We start from the raw sequence: 24,907 nt of genomic DNA, 5'->3' as shown, positions 1-24,907 counted from the left end.
GAAGGGGTCCCTGGCAGATATAGCATCCAAGGACCCCAGGTCTGTCTTCTTGAAGACCGCCCAGATAATCACCCTAAGACATCACCACACTCTAAACCCTGATCCTGACCCTGGCTCTTAGAGAATTTGGTGTTGTCTATGTTTTGAGATTTTGGCTGTTCTAACAGGTGTGTAGGGGTATCTCATATTGTTTTAATTTGCATGTTCTTAATGACATATGATGTTGAACTTCTCTTCATCTGCCATCTGTACATCTTCTTTGATGGCATGCCCATTTAGATTTTTTGCCCAATTTTTAACCAGGTTGTTTTCTTACTGTGGAGTTTTAAGAATTCTTTGTATATTTTAGATAACAATTCTTTATCAGATATATCTCTCTGTAAATATTTTCTCCCAGTCTATGATTTGTCTCTGTATTCTCTTAAACTAATTATCTTTTTATTCAAGTCTATTTTTTAATTTCTACTTTAACACTAACTTAGGAAAGCACAATTCACTGAGATTTCCACTGCCAAGAATAGGTGCCGCTTTTCTGAATGGGACAGGAAGAGTGAATCGCATGATGACAGTTAAAGCAATCCCAAAGAAACAAAGGCAGAGTTCGTGTTCTTTGAACTTGGGAGAACAGTCTCTTGTTTACTTGGTCCCATGTTCATTAACAGCAAAAGGGTGAAACTGCAGTGTGCTACTTGTGGTGACAGACTAGCTGCTGAGGCAATGAGACTATCGGCACTGGAGCCACAGTCACAGGTAAAACATAAGTAAATTGGTTCCAAACTAAATTCCTTGAGAGAGAGAGTATTAAGTTGAGAAGCTGGCAGCACCAGATTTTTAATATTTCACATACATAAACCAGTACTTTTCAGGTTCTTGACAAAGTGGTACCTTGATACCAAGTTACCAAACAAGTATACATGAAGGCTGACATGTTCATGGAAGACTGCGTCACAGGCTTGAAGCACCAAAGTCATCGCTTGAAAATATTGGGTGTGTCTGTGGCATAGAAAGAGCTTGGGCACAACTTTCCAAAGACACCACTTCTCAGCACATCAAGGAGCTGGTTAGTGAAATAGAAGTTCAGTGATAGAAGTCAGAATAAATGAAACTACCAAAAGATTTTCCAGCATGGCCTGATGGACTATTATGGATGACACAATGCATGTGTCATTTGAATACGATGATGATGCAAAATGAGAAATTTGTTTATAGCTTCATTGCCAACAAAACTGTTAGCTCTGAACCAATTTGAACCACGCACAGCAACATTGCCAACAGGTGTAGTTTGGAGACTGAGCTTTGTGTGGCGAGCCCTGATGGCACGGCTGCAGTGAGAAAAATGGTCTGGAGCAGCTGCCTGGAATGATGAACTTGCACCAGGATCTTAGTCAAAGCCCTGCCTTCTTTATTTTTTTTTTTAATTTTTTTAACATTTATTTATTTTTGAGACAGAGAGAGACAGAGCATGAACGGGGGAGGGGCAGAGAGAGAGGGAGACACAGAATCGGAAACAGGCTCCAGGCTCTGAGCCATCAGCCCAGAGCCCGACGCGGGGCTTGAACTCACAGACCGCAAGATCGTGACCTGAGCTTAACCGACTGCGCCACCCAGGCGCCCCAGCCCTGCCTTCTTTAATGACAATGTCTTGCCTGAAAAACATCCGACCCAAGCAGTGTGCTTAAAGAGGCAGTAAAATTGTGACTTCCCTAACAACTGACACATTAAATTCAAGATTATTCTCTTTATTCTGTACAAAATGGAAGCTCATCATAAGCAACTGGTGATGCATTTCTAGATAGGGTAGTTATCAAGGGGAGGGGCCCAGCTGAGAATGCTTGACGAGGATGGGCTCCTAGCGTTTCGGCAAGAAATGAAGGATTGTGGCCCCAGCTCATTAACATCATGAATCAGACAGTCTGACTCCCTGATTTATCTAATATCCTCAATATTTAAAGATATTAATATTTCCGTGCAAGAACAGAATGCCATGCATTTTCATTAAGACACATAAGGTCAGAGAGCACGCATAAGTGTTAAAAAACCAGAAGAACAGGGGTGCCTGGGTGGCTCAGTTGGTTAAGCGCCTGACTTTGGCTCAGGTCATGAACTCACGGTCTGTGAGTTCGAGCCTCACGTCCGGCTCTATGCTGACAGCTCAGAGCCTGGAGCCTGCTTTGGATTCTGTGTCTCCCTCTCTCTCTGTCCCTCCCCCGCTCGTGCTCTGTCTCAGAAATAAATAAACATTAATAAAATAAAAATTAAAAACCAGAAGAACAGAGGCTCATGCAGATTGTGATCATGAATTCCATTATTAACAAGTATTATTTTGGCATTTGCACATCTGTGAAAACTGTAACCAAACACCTTATGAACCAATAAGATGTGGAGTTTTTTGATTGAACATTTTAAATATAATTTTCCGTCAAATGAAGACACTGCTGCAATGAGGATGTTAATGGATGCTGAACCTATTTGCCCCCAGTTGTTAGCCAAACCCAACCAGAAGACGGAAGCTGGGAGCCTCCTGGGGCGCCGAACCAGAATCGGCAGAGCAGCGGGAGTCTGAAGGGCCCAGGGGAGGCTCCATCACCAGTGTAAGAGGAGGCACTTGTGTTTTGCTTGAAATCGGGTGATGCTGGAGCATCATAAATGCTGACATGCATGACGTGGTAGAGATAAAACCCTGATTTGTAGAGAGAGGGGCAGTAAGTCCTCCATTGGGGAGGCCTTTGTTGCATTGCCATTGGTGTGTGAAGACAGGTCCTTGCATACGACATGAAGACACACAGATATATGCCTGCAAAGAAAGGCAGACAGAGATGCAGTGTCGGGACCGTGTGTAGTTTCTCTTCTGATTTCTTCAGTTTCTCAGTGAGATACAAGTCAAGGCCCAGAAGGTAAGATGAGAGGGGCGGTGTGATAAGCAGCCATCTCAAAGGATGTGAGGACACCCACCCTGGAGACCTAGAAGTCATGGGCAGCACCAAGGACCCGCCCAAGGTGAAGTCTTGACAAGAGGTTGGCTGAGTCGGTAGGTGGAAGGAGAGAGGTGGAGTCATCCAGCACTAGGGGGAGGGGAGAGAGGGGAGGGAGCACAGCTGCAAGCAAGGGAGGGGTGCGGTATAATGGCGGTGCCGTGAATCCAGGGCATGGAAGTGTGTGTGCACTGTGACGGTCAGCCAGGCTGGGCACCAGAGGCAGCAAGCTGAGGAACAGAGGACGTAGTCAGAGGGAGGGCACTTGAACTAGAAATGGAGGAACATAGCCATTGGTGTTGTGGAGGCCAGGGAATGAGCTTGGCAGTGGCTGACTGAAGGAAGGGAAGGTGAGGTGGCCAGGAGAAGGGGGTTAGAACCTAGGTGGATTAGGTATGTGCAAGCAAAGTCACCACGATCGGTAATGAGCAAGACTGACTCTACTGCTCAAGTCCTCATCAACTGTGAGATGGTTGGAGATTCTGTCGCCGACACTGCCCAGGAAAGGCTGCAGGGCAACTGCTAACAGCTTGTGCTTCCAGGGGCTGGGGTTTGTGGAAGAAGAAAAGCCACGATCCAAATGCAGCCAGAGGGGTACCCAGTCCACCTCCAGCAGGACAACACTCTGGAGAGGTGGGAGGAAAATGGAGAAGAGGAATTAAAGCTGGGTGGACTGGTCTCCATTAGAGCCCAGCCTGACGGTCAGAATCATCTGGAGGGATTCAGAACAACAGAAGCCCAGGTGGTACCCCCGGGGACACAGCTTCTGAGCTACGTCAAAGTCCAGGGCTGGCACTTTTAAACATCCACCCAGGTGACACAACAGGCAGCCATAGACCAGTGAGTGAAGGATGGTGATGGGCACAGCCCAGCGCAGGGAATAGAGCCGGTCACATTGTAATAACTTTGTACGGGACAGATGGGAGCTCTGAGTAAGAGTATTGTGGAATCACTATGTTGTACTCCTGAAACTAATGTAACATTGTGTGTCCACTAGGCTGCCAAGTGGCCATCCCAGAAGCCACGACCCCTGGGGCCTTTGGGGACCGGGGCTCCACATTGCCTTGAGTACAGTCTCACTGATGCAGCCACATTGTTTTGTTACAGGTGATCTCAGTACACATTATTTGTCCTGTATTTTTGGAATTATGTGTATGAACAGGTTAGACCACCTCTGGATTTTGTTGTGTGCCAGCAAAGAGAATTGCAGTCACCTGCGTGGCTGAGAAGCTGTGTTCAGGAGGACACAGGACAAGGGTCTGGTGTCTGTGACAGACTCAGGACCAGGTGGAGGTGAGTGAGGGACAGGGCGACAAAGTCACCTTGGTAATCAAGCCTCCCCCACACCTCCCTCCAAAGTCTGAATGAGGAGCCCCCAGGGCTGGCCAGGGGCTAAACCCCTGAGTCCTCACGGGCACCCTGAGGGTGAGCATGCCAGTCCAGCAGGATGCCATCAGTCACCACCAGGTGGCAGCAGGGGACAGGAGAGGGGCCAGGCCCCACACAGGAATAGCTGCTCCTGGGCCCGTTTGGTTGGCTGCCCAAGTGTCTCAGTCTCCTATCTCCATTCTAACATAGAACCATCTCCCCCAAATCCTACACTTCCCGGGGCTCGCCTGCCATAGAAGGAAAATATGTTTCGGGTGACCCTTCCTCGCTTCCTGCCGTGATGGGATAATCCCACCAGTCCCCAGGCGTGGCCTGACTCCTCTCACCTCAGTCCCTCTGAGGCGACCTCCACCCCCTGGACCCTGCTATCCACTCGGGCCTCCTGCAGCCCTGGGCCCATCTCCCACTACCCAGACTCTCAGGCCCAGGAAGTCCCCTACCCCTGCCCCAGTGGCATGTTGAGGCATGTTGAGCAGAGCAGGGATTCCCAGCCAAAAAGAAAGGCTTGAGCCCAACCCCAGAACCTGTCACCCTCAGCCACAAGCCAGGCATGGCCGGAGGCCCATGATGCCCCAGCCCCCACTGTTCTTCCTCAGCGACCTCACATCTGACTTTCTCCCACGTCCCCTCAACTCAACCACAAGCCGACTGTCCCTCACACAGCACCCCAAGCCTGTTGCTCCTTGACACCCATGGGGGCCCAGGGTGAGGACACACCCCTGGCTGTCCAACTTGTGCTCTCACTGCCAAGGTCTTGACGGGCAGGTTGGGCCCGCCCCCAGGCCAGGTGCCGCCTGTGGGGCATAAAGCCTGCAGAGGCAGCTCCTTAGGGAGCTCTGCTATCTGCCATGAAGGGGAGCAGCACCCTCCTGCTGGTGACCCTCACCCTGCTCTGCTCCTGCGGTGAGTCTGTGTGCTTCCAGCAGGGCCCATGTGTGGGGGGCAGACAGGAACCTGGGGGGCTAAAACCCAGGCACTAGGCCCCTCACAAGGATGGGCGGCGGCCTTCCTAGGTGCCCGACCAGCCTCCATCACAGAACACAGATGTGGGCAGATGCCCCCGATGCTCCCGCCAACCCCAGTCCCCACCCAGCCCAGCTCCAACCTCTGCCCCAGCCCTAGTGTCACCAAGCCCAATGTCACCAACCCAGCCCAGCCTGACCCCAACCCTCCAAGCCCCAGGTCAGCCAACCTCACTCAGAGGGTGAATTCCAGCCACATTAGGGTCTTGCCGCCCCTTCCCTAGTAATGCCAGGGAACCCCAGAGTGGGAGACGCTGCCGAGGCTAGGGGTGACAGGAGGGGTCTGTGGCCAGGTAGAGTTAGGGGGTATTATGGAGTAAGACCTGGGGGAGGTGAGGCAGGGTGATCATGGGGGCACACCTGGGGCAAGTGAGGTGGGCATTGATGCAGAAGTTCTGGACACCGCCGAGGCTGGAGTGCTGGGAGGTCTGGGGTGGGCTGGAATGGAATTCTCTTGTGCTGGTGTCACCTTGCCCCCACCTCACAGGGCTGGCCATCGGGGATGACAACAGTGACTTTTTCATGGACTTCCTACAAACGCTGCTGGTGGGGTCCCCAGAGGAGCTATATGAGGGACCTCTTGGCAAGTACGATGTCAATGCAGATGCCAAGGCAGCACTGACGGAGCTCAAGTCCTGTATCGATGGCCTACAGCCTATGCACAAGGCGGAGCTGATCAAGCTGCTGGTACCAAGGCTGGGGTGGGGGCGGGGGGGTCACCCCATTCCCTGAAGGTCCGCAGCCCCAGCAGGACACACAGCCCTGCCCCACTAGCCCTCCACCAAATGCTATGACTCCTGATTATCACCCCAATACAGCCACCACCCCACAGACACCTTGACCTGCCTCAGTCAGCAGAAGTGGACATCCCAGACCTCACTCCCCCAGAGCAGCCTCAGCCTCCCCTAAGAGCATATACATGCATATGGCACACCCACATACAAGTACGCACCACTTCCGCCGTTGCTAGGAGGGGACTGGCTGAAGTGTGCCAGAGCCTACGGTCCTCCAGGGGCTGGCCTGGGCCTACCTGCCCAACAGGATAGGGCTCTCTAGTTATCGATCACCAGGTATGGGACCCCCAGCCCTCTTGGCCCACACCTGTCTGCCTTCCAGGTGCAAGTGCTGGGCAGTCAAGATGATGCATAGCGGACCCCAATCATGTCTCCAAGCAGCCACAGGACCAGCTACACAAGCAGCAATGGCCACACTGCCCCATTACCACTTCTCCGCGTGTAAATTTATCATAAAACTGTTCAATCAATAAAGCCTCCTGCAGCTCAGGCTCTGGCTCCTGTCTCTCCCCACAGTCAGGGACACAACCGCATGGATATGCGGATTCACAGACACGGGGTCACATCCGCAGAGCATGCACGTAGAAGTAGCCCCACACAGAGGGCAGACCCACCAGACCCCCATGTAGGCAGACAGAGCAAGACGGACAGGCAGGGGAGTGGACGCAGGAAGGGCTACAGAGGCAGCGGTGGGGCGCAGGACCAGTGCGTCGGAGGAGGCAGGGCAAAGAGCCCTAGGCCGACGATGAGGCTAGAACCGGGAGGTCAGGCTGGGGGCGTTCTGCGTCTGAAGACTGTCATTCCAAGACAATAAATATCCACAATATACACCTGGCACAGGTCCAGGGGTTGAAAGCATTCCCCCTAAAGTCACCCAAGGAAAGAGTCTGTCTGGAAGACGTGCAGACCCGAGCCCTATCCCCAAGAGGAACCTTGACAAAGTGGAGAAGAAAGTGCACCTGGTCTTGAGGACACCCGTGGTCGAGGGGTGGGCATGGCCAACAGTGGCACAGGAGGGAGAGCAGAGTCTGGAAAGGTTCCGCAGAAGGGCAGCAGCTCAGTGCCACCCCCCAAACTCCCCAACCAGCGCTGACCCTACCCTCACCCAGGATCCCAACTGCTGGAGCCTTCTTGTGCCTCAGTTTCCCCAGATCCGTGGTCTTCACTGGAAGCAAGGCTGACTAGGTTCATCTCTGCCCCTCACAACCTTTGCTCTCTGGCCACTCCAGCTCTGGGCCCTGTGGCCTCACCTTCCAGTACAGAACCTCACTGTCCCTTTTCCCACCCCCCAAGCCTCTGCCCTACCCACCATAGTGAGGAGCAAAGTCCTGACCTGAGCCATGCCTGGTGAGGGTGGGGGTCCCCTGGGCAGAGGCCATTGTCTTCATCATACAGATAGTGATCTAGAACCTGCTGTCCCACAGAGCTGCATTCTAGAGCTCAGGGGCCAGGATCTCTCCCCACCCCCACCCAATTCTCCAAGCCCCCTGGGAAGAGGAGAGAGAGGGAAAGGCCTTCCTTTCCATGCCCCTTTTTTGGGAACTGCCTGGCATTGAGGCCGGTGCGACGGGACGACCTCCAAGAAGGCCCGGTCCATAGGTTGCTCTGAGTGCAGCTCCTGGACTGAAGAGGTAAGGGCCCCTCTGGAGTGGCCCTCTCCCTGCCCCACAGCACAGCCTCAGCCAAGAAGTTTTCCACCTTTGCCCACCACTCCCTGCCCAGTGGTGCCCAGCATCCCCTGAATAGGAGGAACCTACCCAGAGCCCCTGCAGAGCCAGGGAAGTGTGGTCAGTGAGGCTGGAGGAGACAGCCCTTCCCATCTTGTGCATGAGGGTCTAATGCTCCTCCTCTTGGAGGCTGGTGAGGGCAGAGCAAGCCCACTCCTCCAAGCATAACCTCTGTGTAGGCCCCAGCTCAAGACCTTACTGAGGAGGCTGTGGCCTGCAGTTCTGCCCACCAGTGGGGACAAGACAGGGATAGGGTGGGGAGTTGGGACTTCCCAGCACCTGGTCACCCTTCCATCCATGGACAGAGCCAGCCATGGCAGAGGAAGTATGGGTGGGCACCTGGAGGCCCCATCGCCCCCGGGGGCCCATCATGGCCCTCTACAGCAGCCCAGGACCCAAGTACTTGATTCCACCCACCACGGGTAAGAGCCTGGGAGCCTGGGATGGGACTGGGGTAGGGGAAGAAGCCAGCTCTGAGGTGGGCTCGGGATGGGCCCGGAGAGGGTCTGGAGGGGGTCTGGGAGGGCATGGGGCGGGTCTGGGGAGGTTCTGGGAGGGTCGGGGAGGTCTGACGAGGGTCTGGGGAGGGCCTGGGTGGGCCTGGGGTGGGTCTGGGGAGGGTCTAGGGAAAGTTTGAGGTGGGCCTAAGGAGGGTCTGAGTGGGGGCAGGGGGTGGGCCTGGAGAGAGGCTCAGAGCAGGGAGGGCATTGGGAAGGCTGGGGGCTCATCCCTGACTCCCAGCCCATCAACCCTTGTGGGGTCAATAGGGTGGGGAGAAGGATGGCATCTTACTCCGGGCTGCTCAGAACCCCTGCCCCACAGGCTTTGTGAAGCACACGCCCACCAAGCTGCGTGCACCAGCCTACAGTTTCCGTGGGGCCCCCATGCTCCTGGCAGAGAACTGCTCCCCAGGGCCCCGCTACAGCGTGAACCCCAAGATACTGAGGACTGGCAAGGACCTTGGCCCTGCCTACTCCATCCTGGGGCGCTATTGTACCAAGACCATCATGACCCCTGGCCCCGGTAAGTGAGCCTGGCCCAGCCGCAGACCTGCCCAACCCTGCTGGTGGCCACTGCACGTCCCGTCCAGGTGAAGGTGTGAAGGAGCACAGGCATCCTGGCTCTCCTGTCCCCTCTTTTTCCTCTCGAGGGACACCATCAGGCCCAAAGCAGCCTCGGAGACCCTCAAGCCCAGTCCTAACTTGGGCTTTTCTTGCCCTACGTCCCCACACCAGGCCCACACCAGACTCTGCCCTTCCCCCTCCAAAGCTGCACCTGTCCCGCCCACTCCTGCAACTCCGGGATACCCCTAGCCAATCTCGGTCACCATCCCCTCCCAGCACGCCCTCCGCTCTTCTCCCGAGCCAGGTGACTACTTTCCAGAGAAATCGGCCAAGCACGTGTTTGACTCAGCACCCAGCCACTCCATTTCTGCCCGAACCAAGACCTTCCGAGTGGACAGCACCCCAGGTGTGCACCAGCCCTGATAGCCAACATCCAACCAGGGTGGGGACCCGGGGGGTGGGGGAGGTGAGACAGGGGTAACCTGATGGCTGCACTCCTAGAAGTGGCAAACTTCAGGAAAGGAGCTGAGACTCTGCATGCGGGATTCTGTCCAACCTGAGACTCCCTGCCTGTGCGCCCCACAGGCCCTGCCGCCTACATGCTGCCTGTGGTCATGGGGCCCCACACCGTTGGCAAGGCGTCCCAACCCTCCTTCTCCATCAAAGGCCGCAGCAAGCTGGGCAGCTTCAGTGATGACCTTCACAAGGCAAGGGTCCCCCCCCCCCCCCCCGCCCCAGGGCACAGCACTGTTCATCCCCCAGAGACAGTCCATCTGGCCCTTCCTCCCCAGAACCCAGTCCCATCAGAGTGAAACCTATCAGCTCTTCACCCTCCAGTGTCTGCCACATGCATGGCACCGCCCTGTCCCCTGCACCCCCAGGTTACATTCCTGGGGTGAGGAAGGGCAGACAATGGACAAGGACGGAGATAGCAACAGTGCCGGGGGAGTGGAGCAAGGAAGGGATTTATGGAGTGCTGCAGGGAGGGTGGGAGCAGCCTTCGATAAGGTGGCATGCAGGAAAATAAGAAGAAGGAGAGGAGTAAAATGTGAGATATTTGGGGGAGGAGGGTTCCAGCTGCAGAAACAGCCAGTGCAAAGGCCCTGAGGTGGCCATGTGTTCAGGAGGTTGAGGAGCCTGGGGAGACTTCCAAAGTGGTTTCACAGCACTGCTGACCCCGCCAGTCCAGCCCACGGCCATCAAATCCCACAGGACAGAATCCCAGCTACAAAGGGGCCTCTCCTGCACACACCAAAGGGACAAGCCTGGGACTGACACACACTGAGGTGTCATCGCCTTGGTGAGGCTTCAGTAGAGGAGTAATGTCCCACACAGAGAAGGTCATCCCACAGTGTGACTGTTGTCTGGAGACAGAAGGGACCCCTGGACACACAGACACACAGTGACTCAAGGCTTGAAACGCACTGTCCGATGCTGGCCGCCTACCCTTTGGGATCACGTGCCCTGGCAGGCCAAGCCTGTCTGAGCCTCTTTCACCTTCCAGACCCCAGGTCCTGCAGCCTACCGCCAGACGGATGTGCAGGTGACGAAGTTCAAGGCTCCACAATACACCATGGCAGCCCGGGTGGAGCCCCCAGGGGACAAGACCCTCAAGCCAGGACCAGGAGCCCACAGCCCTGAGAAGGTCCAGGAAGAGCAGGGCCCAGAGGGGTGGCCTGAGGGGTGGGGAGTTACAGTGAGGAGGGAGTGGGGATGGTGACATGGCCCAGAGAGCATAGGGATGGTCACAACCCAGTGGGGGGGAGAAGGGGCACCACTCAGAGGGGGTGATGGGGCACAGCCTGGGAAGCCGGGAACACAGGCCAACCTGTGTGGTTGAGTTGTTGGGGGATACATCTCGGGGGTGTGAAGTCAGCAGGGGCACAGCCTGGTTGCAGGGGGAGGCACAGGCCAGAGGAGTAGTTGGGAAGCAAGCCCAGAGTGGGGGGGGGGGGGGGGGAAGGGCCTGTGAGCCTGTGGGGGGCACAGCAGCCATGCATCCCTAGAATGCTAGGCTTTCCTGACATACCATTTCCCCAGCTGGCAGGTCCTGCCTCCCTAGACACCAGTGACAGTTAGTGTGCAGAACACTGACCAAACCCAGTAGTGTGGCTTTGGCGCTGGTCACCTTGGCCCAGGGCTGAGGAAGGACAGTGAAGCCACTGTCAGCAGCTCTAGCCCCAGGGAGGGCAGAACCTGTCAGGCAGGGGCAGGGGTGCCAGAGCCTCTCACAGCCTCTCCTCCCCAGGTGACAGTGACCAAGCCCTGTGCCCCCATCGTCACCTTCGGCATCAAACATTCTGACTACATGATGCCCCTCGTGGTGGATGTGGATGTGGAATAGCCCTGGCCCCCACCGCACCCCATCACCCACAGCCTCTGCACATCATGTTCCCACATCTGGGCCGTGGGCTAGGGACGCCTCCTCCCCAAGCTGGGCTGTGGCCAGCCTGGCCTGTAGGGCAGAGCATACCTGTTTGGACAGTTGTGACCAGTTATTTTTTCTATGCTGCTTTCCCATTTGCTAATCTTGTTTCCTGCTGTGCCCACATGTTTAATAAACCACAGATCCCATTAGTAATGGGTTTGTCTTGACAGTAGAATCAAGCTTTTTCAGAAAGCCGCCCCCCCCCCCCCCAACATAGGCTGTTGGGTCCTACCCTGGCTTCCAGGGCTTGGGGTCTGAGCAGAGAGGAGGGCTTGGGACCCTCGGGCGCCCACCCTCCTAATTCTGCCTCGGGCCCTTCACCTCGCATTTCATCGTACACTCCAGGGATGGTCACACAAGCACCTATCCCCTCCTATGTGGTCTTCTGCCTGCATGACTCACTCTCACCCATGAGATCTGGGTCCCCACCTTGAATCTGGACTAGGGCCTGTGACCACCCTGAATAAAGTGATACTGTGACTCCTGACGCCAGGCCATGACATAGAGAGGAAACAGCTTCTGCCTGTGTATCCCCCTCGCTTCGCTCACTTCACACCATGGTGTGCCCCCAAAAAGTGGTGTGGCCACATCAACACCCAGGCAGCCAGCACAGCTGGACCGCAAGCTCACACCAGCATCAACCAGCGGGGATGTGAGCAAGCCTTCAGGTGACAGCAGCCCTGGCCTCGGGTCTCCCAGCTGAAGCCTTAATGTTCTAGGCAGAGAGCTGTCCCCACCATGCGGGTCTCAAATTCCAACCACAGTGATCCAAAGACAAAAATTACTATAAGTGACTAAGTCTTAAGGTGATCTGTTATGCAGCAAAGGCAACACAGGAAGCACAAGAGGACAAGGACCAGGAAGGGGGTATCCGAGTGAGGCCCAAAACAGGCGTTTCTAGAGGCCGCCTGGAGTCTAAGGCCAGGCCTTGAGGAATGGAGTCTGGATTTCACCTTGACCTTGGGGAGGTCGCGGAGGACCTCAAGATGGGTGGTCCTGCCTGCTGTCCCCGTGAGCCTGCCAGCCATAGCCACACAGAGCACAATATGGCTGCTGACCCTGGCCCAGCAGGAACCACATCAGGTCCGGTGTTCTGAGCACCTCACATTTATTCATCTAACCTTTGGGAGTAATACTATCATCACCCTATCTGAGTTACAGAAACTTGGCAGAGAAAGTGGTAAGCCTGTGACTACCTGCCTAGGGCGGCGGGGGCCAAGGGAGGGAGGGAGGGAGGGTACAGGGACCAGGCAGAACAAGAGAGGGAAGAAGTGGGGTCTGGACCAGCAGTGTCCATGGCCTGTCTGTGGACTGAGTCAGTTCCAGATGAAACTCTCAAGCACCCAAAGAAATGAGGACACCAAAGACAGTGTTTACTCCACCATGAAACTGTTTATTCCAAATTTTTATTGGTAAATGCCTTGTCCTTGAATTGCGGGATAGAGCCTGGCAGCTACCTTGGCACAGACTGGGTCCCCGGGTCCTTCTTGGGTTACTAGTCTCAGGCACCAACATCAGCAAACCCCGCCTATGCACAAAAGTAGGTGCTGAGTGCACAAGGCTGAGCAGGAAGAGGGTGAAGCCTCTGACAGGTTGGCAGAATTGCCAGGCCCCCCTCACGGAATCCATCCCAATGCAACAAGAATGAGAGACCAAAAGGTCAATCAGAAAGGAACTAAAACCCAGACCCCAAAATAGCTGGAAGCAGAGATGGAAACTTTAGGAGAGAACGTTACAGCTGGAGGTCTCAGGGAGACAGCAGAAAACACTCAGCAAGACCACCCAAGTGCAGAACGGAAACGAGCCTGCCATGGCAGGACGAGCAGGCACAGCTCGCTTAGTGTGGTGTGGCTGCCACAATGGAGCACGTTCTCAGAAAGTGAAGTCAGCACCACAAACCCAGGCAGAGTGGGGGATGCAGGGTGAGGGTGTGTCTGCAATGCCCTCGGCAGCTGCCAGCACAGTGGCCAGTGGGCACGCCCCCGTGGCAAGATTTAAGGTGAGATGAGCAGAGGACTAAGTCAAAGCCATAGAGTGTGCCGACTGGGAAGGGAGGCAGGACCACGGGAGCCTGAGAATGCCAGGGAGTAAGGGGAAACAGTGAAGTCCCAGAGACACGGAGGCATGTAAGCCGACCTCACTGGATGAGAAACGAGCATCTGGAGGAGCAGAGGCAGTCAGAACAGAACACTCAGAAGTAGGAAGGTGGGATCCTCCTCCTCCAGGAGGCTGAGAGGGCCAGCAGGTACAATGGAATGACCATATGAGGATACAGGCCAATCCTGCTGGAAGGGGAGGCAGGCATCAGTGCCACAGGGGCAGTGCCCAGGGCTGGAGACCAGAGCAAGGTAGGGCCAAGAGAGTTGATGTGTGGTCAATGTGTGTGACCCGGGCAAAGAGGTGGACAGGGCGCCAACAGTCTTCAGGGAGTAAGGGGAGTAACTGGGATGACAGAAGACAGGGAAGGACACAGAGCCCATGAGTCGTTTCTTACATGTATTTGTGCACAAGCAAGGGTGCCGACACCTCACCACATCTCACCAGCGGGTGAGATGCCGCTGGTCCAGTTGGGCCTGTGGTTCGGTTTGTGTGAACATGGGGCTGGCCAAGTGGGCCGTGAGGGCCCAGGGAACAAACGGTGGGTGGGCATGGAGGGCAGTCTGCAGAGGGATGCGAGAATAACTAAGCGTCCCCACAGTAAGGTGGTAGTCACTGTCAAAGGGCCTCGCTTGGTGGATGGGAAGCTGCCTGCTGACACTCCAGAAGCGACCCACAGGTCCTACGAAGAGAGTCCTTGTAGGGAAGCCTCCTGTCCTGACCCACAGAAGGTGCCCCCCTCAACACACACACTGCCTGACTCTGAAATGCCAGACAGAACTGCTTCTAAAGGTCTGGTCTCGCGGAAATACACTTTTGGTGTTGGGTAGCTCTCGAATCCTGAGAAAACGGGGAGTTTCTTCTCCTGGATACAAGACTGTGAGATCCAGAAGGACTGGGAGGGCCCAGGGCCTCCAGCCAAGGTTGCAGTCCACTCCTTCATCCACGGCCCCTTGCCCTTTCCCGACGGTCCGGAGGGCAGGCAAGGCCTCAGGGCGGAACCCTCAACATTGATCTACCCATGCCCAGCAGCCCTAGCCAAGAGTATCTGCCATCTCTGAGTAGAAATGGTGCTCGAAGTTCACAGCCACACCCCCTTCCTGTGTCAGCTCCAGGCACCTCAGATCTCAGATGTGGCCTGACCTAGAGACAAGGACGGGACAGAGCCTTAAAACGCCAAAGCCCCAAGGAACCGGGGAAGGCTGCTAGCCACAGGTAGCCATGTCCAGGATTCCCAGCTGCTCAGGTCAGACCTGCTCTGCCAGAGCCTCTAACACCCGGAACAGTACAGAGAGCTGGGCCTTGGCTTCTCCAAGGGAAAGAGACCCTCACACACATGGGACCGGCCAACATGAGCTCACGGGGTCAGAGGAAGCCACGAACTCCCAGTCACGCAGGAAAAAGATTCCCAAGCCACGATCATCGTTTCAAAGGAATATTTTGTACGTAGGTCTTCTGGAGCCCAGGACACCAGGCAGGGGGAGACCCTGGTTGCCCCGGGCACTCACAGAAGCCAGTTCCTAGTGGCTCATGTCCTTGCCCTTGACAGGAGATACGAGAGGATGAAGAAGGCCACGATCAGGCCTGCGGCCATACCACATAGAAGCTTCCGGTTGTCTCGCCCAGACCTCGCCATTGTGGAAAAGCGCTTCACACTCCCTGTGAGCAGGCCTGTCATGCTTGTGAAATCCGAGTCCTGAGGGAGGAATCCCAGCACAGTCACACAGGGGGGCATCTCCACGACCGACACGCAGGTGCTGCAGGCACGCTGGGAGCCTGCACAGCAGGCGGTGTGGGGCAGAGCTGACCGCGATGCCCGCGCACACTGCAGACCCTTACCATGCTGTCCAGGTACCGGTTCTGGTCTTCTGCGTCCCTATCGATGTCCAGGGCCAGCTGGTCAGGACACAGAGGGGGCAAGGTCAGGCCAGAGAAGGGACACTGGATGGCGCCTGACCCCCCGTAAGACCAGCAGACCCTGCCAACAACTCTGCCAGACACAGTACCACCAGCAGAGATCAGGATTCAGGTGTCACCCGGACCTCACACGGATGAATGCTGCCATGGATGAGACAAGGAAGATGGGAACTGCGTGAAACCCTTCCCAGCCTCTACCCTCCCTCTGGTCCCCACTCCAGGGTGCTAGGCGGAGGTGAAGGGACGACCACCACTGACCGATTTGAGCCTGGTGACCTTGGAAGCCAAGTTGTCGGCCATCCGCTTATTCTCCCGGTCTAGAATCTCCTCCACAGCGGCGGGGCTCTGAGCTGCGAGAAGGGAGAGTCTGAGGGGGAGCATCCACCTGTGAGCACTGCCCTTGACCCCTGCATGTCACCCCTTTGTGGCCTCAGGGCTCTCACTCCAATCCCACCCAGCCATGCTGGAAGTCTCAGAGGACTGAGCTCACATCTGTTGAGCGGGCCCAACCCTAACCCGGGATCCAGTGCATGGACGTCACACATGACGGGCTGTGTAAAGGATAGTGCGTGTGAGCACCTGTCATGTGAGCACATGTCCTGTAAACATATCTAGGCACCCCAAAGGGGTACAGTCCTACTAGCACTTCCTGATATTGTCACAGAACCTGCACGATCCCTCCACAGATGGCATCATAAGGATAGATAGGATAGTTATTTCTGGCAGGAAGAGCACCCAGGAGGGAAGCAGAAAGGCCCTGGCAGGGGTGGCCCATGAACTGGGTTCTGAAGAGATGACAAGTGACCAAAGAGGAAACAAATTCGCAAAGCTCCCAACACCCAAAAGTGGGGGCTGAGGTCGATCCTGAGTGCAGGCCCTAGGTCTGCTCACCTCTACACCCCACACCTTACAGGACGCCCTGACCCATGACTAGTGATGCTGAATCTGTCACATCAGGTGGGTGGGAACCATCTCCCCCCAAGTTCGGAGTGCAATTTTGCGGCGGCCAGGATGCCTTAATATGCCACCGAGGCACAGCCTTAGGAATCACTGATGAATACAAACCCCAAAAGAAAGGCTGTTAACGTCCTGCCAACCACTTCATGTTCGGTAACCCCTTAACAGTTACAAGAGCCCAGCGACACAGGCCATCAGCATCCCAATCCCAGATGAGAACAGGGGCTTCCCCGAGGGCAAACGGGCCAGCCTAGGCCACCCCACCACGCAAAAGCCTCCTCTCCCACGCCAGCTTCCGGGACCTGTGGCCCGTGGCCCGCCAGAGGCCCCAGGCAGAACGACCTCGCAGGGTCAGGAGCACCTGCAGGGCCCCGGAGACCCCTCCCCCCGCGCGCAGCCTGGCTCCGCCCGCCGGCTGTTCTCCCCGCCGCGGCCACTCAGCGGGGCAGGGGCGGGCGGAGGCGGCTCCAGCGGGCAGCCGCATCGTCCACGGCCGGCCGCGCCGCCATCCGGCTCGCTCCCCCGCGCTCACCCCGCGCCCAGTCAGCCATCGCTCCCGGCCCCGGCCGGGGTCTCCGTCAACGGCACGGCCACAGCCTCCGCGGACGTGGCGCAGCAGCGGGAAGGGCCCTGCGGCCCTGCCCCTTCCGCCCGGGCACGCCGACTTCCGGCCGAGGTCCGGCCGCCGGGGTGATGAGCCGAACCCGCCTGAGGTCTGTTCCGCCGCCGGACAAGGGGAGGGGACGGGCCGTCGGCTCTGGGGACGGCTTGCTGGTTGGTGCTTTCCTCTGCCAATTACTGCGTTGACAGACACTTCTACCAGCCAACCGCGCCGAAGGCGGGGCCAGGTCCTCCGTAGGCAGCGCTCCCAGGCCTTTTATCAGGCGAGATAGGCTGGAAGGGGTCTCAATGGGCATCCGCCTCCGCCAGGCTGCGGTGGGAGTCCCGGCCCCGGTTACTGACGGTAGGACAGTGGAGATCAAGGCCTGGGGCGAGCGGGCGCTGCAGAAGATGCAGGGGTGAAAGCACTCTGAAGGAAAATGAACCAGACGAAGGGTCAGAGTGTGGGGGTAGTGGGGACAGTAGGAACCGGGCGCTTGCCTTTGCACCCGGGCGCTGAGGGCGCGGTGCGAAGGAGATAGTCAACATAGGCTTGTTGCACAGTGGATACCTCCCCACCCTACTGGAGCGTTTGCTCTGTGTCATTTCGTCCTCCTAACAACACACTGAAACGAGAATTTCTACCATCTCTGCTTTTCAAAAGAGGAAGCTGAGTCGAGGCCAGACTGTGTCTGGGTTACACACCCAGGAAGTTGCTGCACAAGATAATGCTTTGCCTTCATCCTGACCCCTCCCCACTCTCCCCTTTCTTTAAGCTTCAAGGAGGTCTGCTTCTCTCCCACCACGACCATTCCCATCTGCTCTTTTTGTTTTGCATGACCTTCCCCCAGATCACTTCTTATCGTCCAGTCTCCAAAAGTGGCATTTCATCAGATCCCTTTGCGGCCCACCAGGCTCTCCGCCTTTTTTCTTAAATCACAGGACTATGGCTGCCTATAGGCGTCTTATTTGTCCGTGTTTCCTTGTGTTCACCTTTGGAACACAACCTCTACGAAAGCAGGGACCTTGCATGCAGTAGGCACTCAAACCCCTGTTTACTACATCAGGTGGTCTCCGGGCTGCAAAGTCCTTTCTTTTCCACCTGGACTTTCCCCTCGACTTCCACTCGTTCGGTCCATCAAGAGGGGCGTGGATGGGAGGGGTTGGTAGGGCGGGCTGAGGTCCTCGCCTGCTGGGAATTCCAGTCCGAGAAGCAGGGGTCCCTGTTAGGTTCGGAGGCTACTCGGCCCCAAAGTCGGACGATCACCGAGTAGGATCTTTGAAACCCCAGCTAACTCCGGGCAAAATCTTCAAGCTCCAGTCAGCTGGTCCAGGTCTCACCTCCTTAAGGAGCTCGCAGCCCTGACACACCCCAGAGCCGCAGCGCACGCCCATCCCGGCCTCTCCCAGCGCAGCCCCGGCCCCGCCCCACAGCCCCGCGCGTGCCCGTCCCAGATTCCTCCGCGCGCAGCCCTAATACAGCCCCGAGGGAGATGCCGTGCACGCCGGTCCCGACCTCCCCGGCGCACAACCCAGGCCTCGCCCCGCGGCGCCGCGTACGCCGGTCCCGGCTTCCCCCGCGCGCAGTCCTGGCCCCGCCCCGCGGCGCCGCGCACCCCTATCCCGGCTTCCCCCGCGCGGCGAGTCTGGGCGGAGCGAGCGGGCTCATCCTGGAGTCGGAAAGCCAAGCCTCTCCCACCCGCCCGGCGCGGTATCCCGGGGGCGCCATGGAGCCCCGGGTGGTTGCGGATGCTGTGGAGACGGGAGAGGAGGATGTGATTATGGAGGCTCTGCGCACGTACAACCGGGAGGTGAGCGAGAGCCGTGAACGTGGTACACGAAAGAAGAGGTGGGGCAGGGTGGGGCGCGAGCGCGGCGGGCGGGGCGCCGAGTCGGTGAGGAGTAGCTACCGGGAGAGAGTCTGGGTGCGCTCGCCGCTGGGCGGGTGGGGCGGGGCGCCGTCTGTTTCCCATCCACGGAGCGCGGGTCCTGCCTGGTGTGGATCTGTGCCCCTGAGCCCCTGGGTCTCTCTGCAGAACTCCCAGAGTTTCACGTTTGATGATGCCCAACAGGAGGACAGGAAGGTGGGTGCTGACCGAGGGGTAAAGAGGAAGGGATGGGAGGTCCCGGGAAAAGGGGCCTGGTGGAGCCGCTCTTCTTCCTGCCCACAGAGACTGGCGGAGCTGCTGGTCGCGGTTCTGGAGCGGGGCTTGCCACCGTCCCGCCGCGTCACCTGGCTGCAGAGCATCCGCATCCTGACCAGAGACCGCAGCTGCCTGGAGCCTTTCACCAGCCGCCAGAGCCTGCAGGCACTTGCCTCCTATGCTGGCATCGCCTTGGAGGGGTCCGTCCCTGAGCCTCTGGACATGGACGTTGTACTCGAGTCCCTTAAGTGCCTGTGCAACCTCGTGCTCAGCAGCCCGGTGGCACAGGTGCTGGCCGCAGAAGCCCGCCTAGTGGTGAGGCTCGCAGAGCGTGTGGGGCTGTATCACAAGAGCAGCTTCCCACACGAAGTCCAGTTTTTTGACTTGCGCCTCCTCTTCTTGCTCACGGCACTTCGCACTGATGCGCGCCAGCAGCTGTTTCAGGAGTTGCAGGGGGTGCGCCTGCTGACTGCTGCCTTGGAGCTGACACTGGGAATGACCCCTGATGGGGGCCCTCCTGAGCTCCTTCCTCCCCAGGAGACTGAGCGGGCCATGGAGATCCTCAAAGTGCTCTTCAACATCACCTTTGACTCCATTAAGAGGGAAGTAGATGAGGTGAGGGCTGACCTGAGTCAGTGGGTAGAGCCTAGCGGTGTGGACGTTTCCTGGATCTGTCTGCCTGTAGGAATACTGGCAAGTTTCTGGGCATCAGATGGGGAGAGGGCAGGTGGAGCTCTTAGCTTATCAGGAGGAGGCAAGGAGATGCACATTTTGGGCAGAGAGCCTTGGAGAAGATTTCTGAGAGAGGTGGAGGGCATGTCTGGCTCTTCCAGCCTAGCAGGAGGGCTGTTTGGTGCGTGGGGAGGCTGTAGGAGATTTCCCACCATGAGGCCGTGACCATGTGGCTAGAGTACTCTGTGACTTCATCCCAAGAGGACTTAGTGACGTTCTTGATCACAGAAACACTCTGAAGGTAGAGTAGAAGAGGGCAAGTAGAGGAGATGCATGGTCTCTGCACATGATCCTGGAGCAGTGCTTCCTCTCACAAGAACACCTTTCTTTTTGGTCAGGAAGATGCTGCCCTTTATCGGCACCTGGGGACTATCCTGCGGCACTGTATGATGGTCGCTGCTGCTGGAGACCGCACAGAAGAGTTTCACGGGTGAGGGTGCGGCCTCTCGAGATGGAAGGGAAGTGTGTTCGCGTGTCTGAACAGTGCTTCCCGGCTCTGGCTGTGGGCTAGGCTCCACCCTAGAGAGTCTTCATCTGTCTGGCTGGGAGCAGACATCAGTGTGTCTCTACAGTACTACGTGATCAGGACAAGTGTCTGGATCTGCGGACAGGAACGTGTCCCTGGAACTTGGGTGGTAGCAACAGGCAGTGTGGTATCTACAGGGCAACGTGGTTACTCACCTCTCTTCTCCATGACCTGTGTTTAGGCAGGTTCTGGCTTGCTTTTTTTTTTTAATTTTTTTCTAATGTTTATTTATCTTTGAGAGACAGAGCACGAGCAGGGGAGGTGAGAGCGAGAGGGAGACACAGTTTCTGAAGCAGGCTCCAGGCTCCGAGCTGTCAGCACAGAGCCCGATGTGGGGCTTGAACTCACGCACTGTGAGATCATGACCTGAGCTGAAGCCGGACGCTTGACTGACTGAGCCACCCAGGCGCCCTCAGGTTCTGGCTTTCAAGAGTGTCTGTGGTGCTTCAACCCAGACAGAGGGTGCCCCTTTCCTTGGGAACTCACCCCACTGAGTGGGATGAGCCTCTGAGGTTAGTCCTACTCTAAGTTCTGGCCTCTTGCTGGCCATTAAGTCCCTGGACGCTAGTTCACATCACATGTGGCCTCTGCAGGGGGCACCAAGGGTTGTACTTGTGCAGGGGGACCAGACTTACCAAGCCCCTCTCCCCCATCTGTCTTCAGCCACACAGTGAATCTCTTGGGAAATTTGCCCCTCAAGTGTCTGGACGTCCTTCTTACCCTGGAGCCACACGAAGGTTCCCTGGAGTTCCTGGGAGCAAACATGGATGTGATTCATGTCCTCCTCAGCTTCCTAGAAAAGCGTCTGCACCAGGTGGGCAGAGGGACCTACCGTGTGGGTACCTCAGTGGCTCTGACTTTCCCCAGCAGCTGTGGTCCGTGCTTTTTCACGGTACCCACTGGTAAGTGGAGATCAGCCTGACAGTGTGAGTCAGGCAATTTCTCCATCTGCTCTGTGGTCCAGCCACCAGACTCCTCCTCCCTGAGAAATATGGGGACCCTCACACACATATTTGAAGGTTTTCATTTCGTTGGTTATCACGAGTTTTAAAACAAAGTACTTACCTTTTAGATCTCTTTGTGGATCTCTTTTGAGTGATCTGAGAAGTCCCCAGCCCTTGCTTGTGACTGTAGAACTTCAGTGTTGCTGCACACAGGTGGCCCGTGGGAACAAGCATCCCTGCAGGGACCCACAGGCATCTTGAGCCAGAGGCTCCCTGGTTCTTGGGCCTGCACACAGGACATTGGCCAGACCTCTGACCAGCTTCTCTGGGAGCTTGCAGACATCACACAAGCTACAGAGTGCAAGGGAGTGGGATTAGATGAACACCTCCAGAATCCACATCGCACATATATGCTGTGAGCTGGAGTACAAACGCCTGGCATTGGATGTGATGGCTGTGACTGTCCCTACCACTGCTGCTGCTGGGGTTGGGGTCCAGGGAGATAACTCGGGAGAAGGCCGGGGAAGGACAGGAGCTTTCTGGATCCATGAAGCCCACAGAGTAGAGATTTTCTTTTTGTGTTTTGGCTGTTGTTTTCTGAGGACAGGTCACGTGCCAGTGGTGTGCTAATAACTGAACGCTCTGTATTTCCCGTGCGACCTTGGTATGTAGGCGAGGAAGTGAGAGCAGATGAGTTATTTGCCCCAGGTCACAGAGCATGTGAGTGCATCCTACGTTAAGTTCCATTTGTGGCCCTCTTGAAATTCACACAAATTCACAAGAATGTGCCCAGTCTTGGCCCCTCAGCTGACTAACCAGGGCAAGACCTCTTCCTGAGCGCCTCCTGCCAGGACTGTCTGGTGTGCGTGTGTTTGCCCCCCCCCCCCCCCCCCCACTTCAAGTCAGGTGGGGGCACAGCCCCGGTGACAGAGGCTCCTCTGCAGACGCACAGGCTGAAAGAGAGCGTGGCCCCCGTGCTGAGCGTGCTGACGGAGTGTGCCCGCATGCACCGCCCTGCAAGGAAGTTCCTGAAGGCCCAGGTATGGGGCACAGGGGCCGGGGCGGGACCCTGCTTACAGACCCCAGCTGCTGCAGGCCCAGGCTGAGGGACGGCTGCCTCCCCAGGTGCTGCCCCCACTGCGGGACGTGAGGACGCGGCCCGAGGTCGGGGAGCTGTTGCGGAACAAGCTTGTTCGCCTCATGACGCACCTGGATACTGACGTGAAGAGAGTGGCAGCTGAGTTCCTGTTTGTCCTGTGCTCGGAGAGTGGTGAGTGGCAGGATCTGGCCCAGCGCCTATCCCTCCCAGCCACCTCACACACTGATCTCTGCCCTGCTTCTCAGTGCCCCGATTCATCAAGTACACGGGCTACGGGAACGCTGCTGGCCTCCTGGCTGCCAGGGGCCTCATGGCTGGGGGCCGGCCTGAGGGCCAGTATTCGGAGGATGAGGACACGGACACAGAGGAGTACAAAGAAGCCAAGGCCAGGTGTGTGCCCCTACACCTTCGGCTCCTCTCACTCACCCTGGTCCCTGTTCCCACACCCATATGGACTCGCAGGGTGGGTGGGACAAGATGACAGATGGCTGAACTTTTTGGGAGTCAGGCACTGGTCGCATAAGTAACCTGTCTTGATGTCAGGATGTTTTGTGAGTGTGGGCTGAGTGGGGCCAGGCAGTCGGGGGACCAGGATATCCCCCGAGCAGGGGCTGGGTCCTTGCTGCTCCTGGAAAGAGCCCTCTTGTGGCTGCCCTGCTTCCACGCACCCCATGCAGCCGCCTCCTGTCCTAGAGAGTCGCTAATGCATTCCCCACAATCCCTCCCCTGGGAAGCAGCATAAACCCAGTGACCGGGAGGGTGGAGGAAGAACCGCCCAACCCCATGGAGGGCATGACAGAGGAGCAGAAGGAACATGAGGCCATGAAGCTGGTGAACATGTTTGACAAGCTCTCCAGGTACGTGTTGTGTCAAGGAGGGGCCCACAGCTGGGAGAAGGGAGAACAGAAGCCCAGGACCCGTGTCCGGTCCTGTGAGCGCCAGGAAGTGGGGTTAAAGTTGGGCTTAGCAAGGCTGTGTTACTAAGGTCGGAAACAGGAAATGCCCCAGGAAAGGATTAGACTTGAGGTTGGTATTACATTTGTTTCGTAGATGACAAAAATTGAGACCTGGAGAAATAAGAATTCTAGAGTGCATAAGGTCTCAAAGCCACTGGGTAGCAGTTTGGATTCAGGCCTGTTTGGCCAGGGGTGAACCCGACTTCTGCCCCACATGCCGTGCCCCTTCCCCACCATGCTTTTCCCCCACAGGCACAGAGTCATCCAGCCTATGGGGATGAGTCCCCGGGGTCAGCTCACATCCCTGCAGGATGCCATTTGTGAGACCATGGAAGGGCAGCTCTCCTCGGAACCCGACTCAGACCCCGACTGAGGACACCCACTCTTCTGTTCCCCCTTCAGAACTGGTGCTGCTTCCAGAGATGGCCTTGGGACTGTGACCCAGGGAAGCCATGCTTGGAGACCCTTTTCTCTTTACTTCCAAAGTTCTGTTAATGGTTTGTCTCTGGTCCAATTTTTTATCTTTAGGACTGTGAGGGCCTTGTCCTGCTGCAACTCTGGGAACTCCACCATGATCTCCACAGATGAGGTGGTCTTGTGTGCCAAGAGGATGTGTGCAGAGGCTGCTGCCTGGGGGCAGGAGCTGAGCATGGGCACATGCACAGGCAAGCATGTCCAGGGCTGGCATACCGGCCCAGAGCTTCTGTGTCAGGCAGGCACTGCAGCTGACAGGAAAAGAACTTGCTAGGACCCTGTATCCTAATGTCAGAAACATACTTTCAAGGTATGCTCTATTTCTGTCCCCCCTGAGCTCAGGACTGGGAGCCTCCTGTGCGTTCTTGGTCCTCGCTCAGCACTCTACTATAAGTGTCCACAGCAGCCAAGCTCTCACTGGTTGTGACAGTGGAATCCTGGCCTTCCCACTGGCGTAGACAAATACACGAAGGGAAACGCACCTCGTAAAACCACAAGTCTGGATTTCTGTCGTGTACCACAAAGCATCACTGAAATATCTTGGAATAAAGAGTTTCGAGCAAGAATGTGTGTGAGGAATTAATTTCATTGTTCTCAGAATTCAGTCCTTTTCCTAGATCATCATTCATGTCTTTTGTTCTTGTGGAGGCCACCAGACCCTCTCTGAGGACTCTCTTAAACGCGTGGCAGGTGGTGAAACAGCGCCCAAGGGAGCACACGCAGGGTGGGAGCCAGGGGTCAGGATGATGTGCCTGGCGGTGCTATCCATGCTGGGCCTTGGGGCAACCCCAGCAGAAGGGGCCTGTGCAGGCGCAGGAAGTATGGCCTGAGAACATGTCTGGCTGGGGACCAGCCAAGGTTTCTAAATGACTTAAGGCCTTCCATAACTTAGATGTCAGTCCTAGAGGCATTATTGGGAAGGCCTGGTGGAGAGTGGGGACGGGGTGGTTAGATGCCGGAGCAGAGTGAACATGGCCTGACGCCCTTCCACGAGGGGTGCTGGTGCTCCGTGGGAAGTGGCACTGGGCTCACCTCCAGGGTGAATCCAGGGGCACGTTCTCCATC

At 56.7% G+C, this 24,907-nt stretch overlaps 4 protein-coding genes across 5 annotated transcripts; 3 read left to right on the top strand and 1 right to left on the bottom strand.

Moving 5' to 3' along the window:
- The first annotated feature begins 5,059 nt into the window (after positions 1-5,059).
- Positions 5,060-6,692, top strand: SCGB1C1 (secretoglobin family 1C member 1). The gene is made up of 3 exons (XM_047879212.1): positions 5,060-5,264; positions 5,871-6,070; positions 6,500-6,692. The coding sequence occupies exons 1-3, from the start codon at positions 5,210-5,212 to the stop codon at positions 6,530-6,532; spliced, it is 288 nt and encodes a 95-aa protein (XP_047735168.1). The 5' UTR covers positions 5,060-5,209; the 3' UTR covers positions 6,533-6,692.
- Positions 6,693-7,634: 942 nt separating this feature from the next.
- Positions 7,635-11,545, top strand: ODF3 (outer dense fiber of sperm tails 3). Its single transcript, XM_047879228.1, has 7 exons — positions 7,635-7,808; positions 8,210-8,326; positions 8,727-8,927; positions 9,273-9,374; positions 9,554-9,675; positions 10,473-10,613; positions 11,217-11,545. Exons 2-7 carry the CDS (start codon positions 8,218-8,220, stop codon positions 11,310-11,312), a joined length of 771 nt encoding a protein of 256 aa, XP_047735184.1. The 5' UTR covers positions 7,635-7,808; positions 8,210-8,217; the 3' UTR covers positions 11,313-11,545.
- Positions 11,546-12,768: 1,223 nt separating this feature from the next.
- BET1L (Bet1 golgi vesicular membrane trafficking protein like) lies at positions 12,769-17,077 on the bottom strand. 2 transcript variants are annotated; one of them, XM_047878505.1, is made up of 5 exons: positions 16,900-17,077; positions 15,669-15,760; positions 15,333-15,389; positions 15,090-15,189; positions 12,769-14,636 (listed from the first exon to the last, which is right to left on the bottom strand). In XM_047878505.1, the coding sequence occupies exons 1-5, from the start codon at positions 16,916-16,918 to the stop codon at positions 14,614-14,616; spliced, it is 291 nt and encodes a 96-aa protein (XP_047734461.1). In that variant the 5' UTR covers positions 16,919-17,077; the 3' UTR covers positions 12,769-14,613. The 2 variants fall into 2 exon arrangements, with proteins under 2 accessions (XP_047734461.1, XP_047734460.1); XM_047878504.1 differs by having other exon boundaries at positions 12,769-15,189; positions 16,900-17,069.
- A 176-nt stretch (positions 17,078-17,253) lies between these two features.
- On the top strand, positions 17,254-24,408 carry RIC8A (RIC8 guanine nucleotide exchange factor A). The gene is made up of 10 exons (XM_047878503.1): positions 17,254-18,778; positions 19,004-19,051; positions 19,139-19,726; positions 20,182-20,273; positions 21,033-21,183; positions 22,258-22,353; positions 22,439-22,583; positions 22,658-22,802; positions 23,150-23,269; positions 23,621-24,408. Exons 1-10 carry the CDS (start codon positions 18,461-18,463, stop codon positions 23,739-23,741), a joined length of 1,824 nt encoding a protein of 607 aa, XP_047734459.1. The 5' UTR covers positions 17,254-18,460; the 3' UTR covers positions 23,742-24,408.
- The last annotated feature ends 499 nt before the right edge of the window (positions 24,409-24,907 follow it).

The sequence above is a fragment of the Prionailurus viverrinus genome, chromosome D1 (genome assembly GCF_022837055.1).
Source record: "Prionailurus viverrinus isolate Anna chromosome D1, UM_Priviv_1.0, whole genome shotgun sequence".
NCBI classification, from domain to species: Eukaryota; Metazoa; Chordata; class Mammalia; order Carnivora; family Felidae; genus Prionailurus; species Prionailurus viverrinus.
The sequence above is the reverse complement of the archived record's forward strand: the minus strand, read 5'-3'. Positions and strand labels throughout refer to the sequence as shown.

What these genes read in the sequence shown, in the direction of transcription:
- SCGB1C1 (XM_047879212.1), top strand. Translation starts at nt 5,210, where the DNA reads ATGAAGGGGAGCAGCACCCTCCTGCTGGTGACCCTCACCCTGCTCTGC. An exon ending in CACCCTGCTCTGCTCCTGCG is followed by an intron (nt 5,265 to 5,870) that starts GTGAGTCTGTGT and finishes CCCACCTCACAG; the next exon opens with GGCTGGCCATCGGGGATGAC. An exon ending in CGGAGCTGATCAAGCTGCTG is followed by an intron (nt 6,071 to 6,499) that starts GTACCAAGGCTG and finishes TCTGCCTTCCAG; the next exon opens with GTGCAAGTGCTGGGCAGTCA.
- RIC8A (XM_047878503.1), top strand. Translation starts at nt 18,461, where the DNA reads ATGCCGTGCACGCCGGTCCCGACCTCCCCGGCGCACAACCCAGGCCTC. An exon ending in TAGAAAAGCGTCTGCACCAG is followed by an intron (nt 21,184 to 22,257) that starts GTGGGCAGAGGG and finishes GCTCCTCTGCAG; the next exon opens with ACGCACAGGCTGAAAGAGAG. An exon ending in TGTCCTGTGCTCGGAGAGTG is followed by an intron (nt 22,584 to 22,657) that starts GTGAGTGGCAGG and finishes CCTGCTTCTCAG; the next exon opens with TGCCCCGATTCATCAAGTAC.
- ODF3 (XM_047879228.1), top strand. Translation starts at nt 8,218, where the DNA reads ATGGCAGAGGAAGTATGGGTGGGCACCTGGAGGCCCCATCGCCCCCGG. An exon ending in CATCATGACCCCTGGCCCCG is followed by an intron (nt 8,928 to 9,272) that starts GTAAGTGAGCCT and finishes CTCCCGAGCCAG; the next exon opens with GTGACTACTTTCCAGAGAAA. An exon ending in GAGCCCACAGCCCTGAGAAG is followed by an intron (nt 10,614 to 11,216) that starts GTCCAGGAAGAG and finishes TCTCCTCCCCAG; the next exon opens with GTGACAGTGACCAAGCCCTG.
- BET1L (XM_047878504.1), bottom strand. An exon ending in AGGTCACCAGGCTCAAATCG is followed by an intron (nt 15,390 to 15,668) that starts GTCAGTGGTGGT and finishes TGTCCTGACCAG; the next exon opens with CTGGCCCTGGACATCGATAG. An exon ending in ACCGGTACCTGGACAGCATG is followed by an intron (nt 15,190 to 15,332) that starts GTAAGGGTCTGC and finishes TTCCTCCCTCAG; the next exon opens with GACTCGGATTTCACAAGCAT.